Genomic DNA, 3,317 nt, shown 5'->3' with positions numbered 1-3,317 from the left:
CGCGCACACTTTTTGCACGGCCTCCACAACACCGGCGCGGACAAAATTGCGGCCTGTATCAATTGGCCGTGCTCTCCGCGCGACGCGTACACCGGTCGACCTTCTGCAGTTGCAACACGAGACCTGACACAGATAGGAGAAGTCCCTATCCCGGCCAGGCCTGTGCGCGCCTTGCGAAACCGCCGAGCTCTCGCCTCGTTTCGTTCGCCTGGGTGACGAGGAAAGGACCGATCGTGTCTGCGATCGATTCGATAGGATCGAGGTGGAAAATTTTAAAGAGAATTTTAAAATCTAGTTTTCACCAGAGTAATATTATCGGTCGGATGAAGCTGCGTATGTTATATGAAATTATATATTATATATCGTGGAGGGAAGGAAGAACAGATTCGAATAGATCGTTCTTTAAATATCATCATCATCATCATCCACGCGGATTATCCACGGGCTTGTAATCGTATAACGATCGTTACTCGCATTCAATATGCAGTCGAAGACCTGCACATCTCCCTTCCTGTCTCCAAGCACACACCACGAGCGTGTTCTTTAAATACACGCCCGTCCACTGTGTACATTACTTGAAATAATCGTTTGTCAATATGCGTAGATCATTCCTTAAATACCATAGACAACACTTATCCTCGCCGTGATATCACAAGTATCCACCAGCCAAGTACCATTATTGTTTAACCAACAACGTTATATATATATATATGGTCGCTTTATATCTTCTTTTTACCCGCGAATCACCCAAATCGTATTATTTATCCGGCAATTTTTCTTTCCCTCCCCCTCCAAGAGCGGCGTATCGATCCTCGAGATTCTCGACGTGCCTCGATCTCCCGTCTCCCACGGCACGTCGCCGAGCCGAGGCGTAAGTAATTTGCGTTCGGACGAACCGCAAGCCGCCGCCGCCAGCTCTCGATCCGGGACAATAAAGTCCACGGCCGTTCCGTGGGTGTACGGAAAGTACGGCTGTGTCGGTGAGTTTCGAGCGTGGCGCAATCGCGGACGAAGACAATCGCGATTCCGTGAAACGCGAGAGGCTCGCCTTCTCCGATAGATTCTTCTCCGGATCTTTTTCGATCCCTCGAATTTTTAACACTTTTCGGTTCTCTTCCTGGCAATCTTCTCGTCTATTCCCTATTTTTTGGAATGTTGTTTTCTTTTTTTGAATTTACGGGAAATTTAAATTTATTTATTGAGACGAGTTCGAGAGGAAAAATATTGTTGAGGATGTTATCGAGGTTGATAATTTAAGTAAGAGATATATCGTTCAGTGGTGATTTTTGAATCGGCCGCCAGATGTCTCACAAACTGTTACCTTCTCGCTTCCATGTTTTCGAAAAACGAAGGGAAGTAAATAAAAATAAATGAATAGATAAATTTGGAAAACTGTTTCTCTTCGCTCGTCGAATTCGCTATTTTATCTCGCTGCTACTAGTACTAGTGAGTGGTAAAAACTCGAGTGCAATAAATATTATAAAATTTTTTTTCGCGAGGCGTACGTTAAAATAGTGAATACCGCTTTATATTTCCTCGCCGCGTCCTCTCTTATTAAGAATTACGATNNNNCGGCGGTGGTGGTGGTGGTGGTGGTTGTGGTGCGAAAAGCACGTGGGGGCCGTTTGTGGGGAAAAAAGTTGAAAAGCTCTTTTGCACCTCTCGCGCGAGAAAATCGTTCGACAAGTGGCGGTGGTTGCACTGGCGCTAACGACGCGTTTGCATCTTGTTGCAGGAAAACATCTCGACCCCGGAGCCAGCCGACATATCCGAGGAGGATCACTACTCGAGTAAGCAAAACCTTTCATTACTCGTACACGCACACATACACATACATATACATACACACACTCGTGGACCTTGTTGTTCTTCCATTCGTGTCGGAGGCGATCGCGGCCCGCGACGTTTTTTCATGTCACGCTCTTACTTACGTAGAAAAATTGATTTGACGGTGACGCGTAGAGACTTTTTGCCAGAGAATTCTCCGCTCTAATTAATCGATTGCAATAATCTCTTTTAAATTCCGTTCTTTCGCATCGAAATATATGTAAAATTCTTCGATATTTTCCATGCGAGTCTCAGATATTTTTGGTGCAACGTGAAACGTTAATGATCTAGTGATTTTTCTTGGTGACCCCTAGATATTCAGAAGCTAATTTCCAAGAGGAATGTAGAATTTGAATTACGATTTTTTTTTTTTTTTGATATTTCGAGGATTGTAGATTTTGAAATGTATATTGGAAAAATACTATTTCTAAAAATATTAATAATTGCGATCGGAATGAAAAAATTTCGCGGGGATTTTATTAAATTTCCGAATGTACATATTTCGAAATACTAGAATAGATATCGATGCATGTATTTAATTTCACCGTATAAAAATCCTTATTCCATATTTTATCTCCTTCTCACACGTCATTTTAAATAATAAGAGGAATTATATATATATATATATGTACAAATAAATCCACTGTAAATAATATATACACATTTAATTTTAACAACTTTAGTTTACCATAGAAAATTGTTCAATGCAAAAACCGGACAAGCATAAATTCCTACCTTATACCCAAACTTTTATTCATCCCTCTTATCCCACGTATCCTCGTATCTTTCCACTTTAAAAGATACTCCTTAAGAGAAACCCAAGTGCAATATCGCTGCATTTTTAAAAAAAGGAATCACGCCTCTCAAACTCTCGAATTGTCATTCGAAGGGACGACACGAGAGACGAGGGTCTAGTCACCCCTCTCATCCCCATGAAAAATCCGCACGAAACCAGCTACAAATTAAAATCATTCTCAACAAAGATCGACGAACTCTAGCCAGAGAGACGGCGAATCGTTCAATTTGACGTTCGTTGTCCCCTTGTACGGGGTCAGGTCGGCGTCCATTTCGAGAATCTGACCCAAATCGTACACGATGGTGGCGTCGCGTTTCTGCATTATTGAACAGGCTGAATGATTTAGACGTCACGCCGTTCCCCGTCACCCGCCAACTTTATCCGGCTGCTAATAAATCTCTCCTTCTCCTCCCTCCCTCTCTCTCTCTCTCTCTCCTCTCCCCTCCTCTCTTCCCTCTCTCTCTCTCTCTCTCTCTCTCTCTCTCCCGGTGCTTTCGTTCTGCCGCGACACGAGTACCCTTCTACGTGTCACTGCTAATTCTCCCGCTCGAACGAATCGACGCTGGAACTGGAGGGAAATCTCGAGTGCGGCGAGATACTCAGCCGATCATGGCTTCGTGATACGATCATGGGGGTGGAGAGATATCGATCCTCATGGGCGCTTCGACTCACCCATGTGACTCACTTTGTCTAG

The 3,317-nt window shown here is 43.6% G+C and overlaps 1 protein-coding gene across 1 annotated transcript in view; it reads left to right on the top strand.

Annotated features, from left to right (window-relative positions):
- Positions 1-1,302: 1,302 nt before the first annotated feature.
- Positions 1,303-3,317, top strand: part of LOC102676147 (nucleolar protein 4-like) — a 39,447-nt gene continuing 37,432 nt past the window's right edge. Inside the window, exons 1-2 of the mRNA XM_031511873.1 lie at positions 1,303-1,356; positions 1,736-1,790. Of these exons, the coding sequence (XP_031367733.1) occupies positions 1,303-1,356; positions 1,736-1,790 (109 nt within the window). The remainder of the gene's footprint in view (positions 1,357-1,735; positions 1,791-3,317) is intronic.

This window comes from Apis dorsata, unplaced genomic scaffold (assembly GCF_000469605.1).
Source record: "Apis dorsata unplaced genomic scaffold, Apis dorsata 1.3 scaffold_357, whole genome shotgun sequence".
Classification (NCBI taxonomy): domain Eukaryota; kingdom Metazoa; phylum Arthropoda; class Insecta; order Hymenoptera; family Apidae; genus Apis; species Apis dorsata.
Note: the sequence above shows the minus strand (reverse complement) of the source record. Positions and strands in the feature narration are given on the sequence as shown.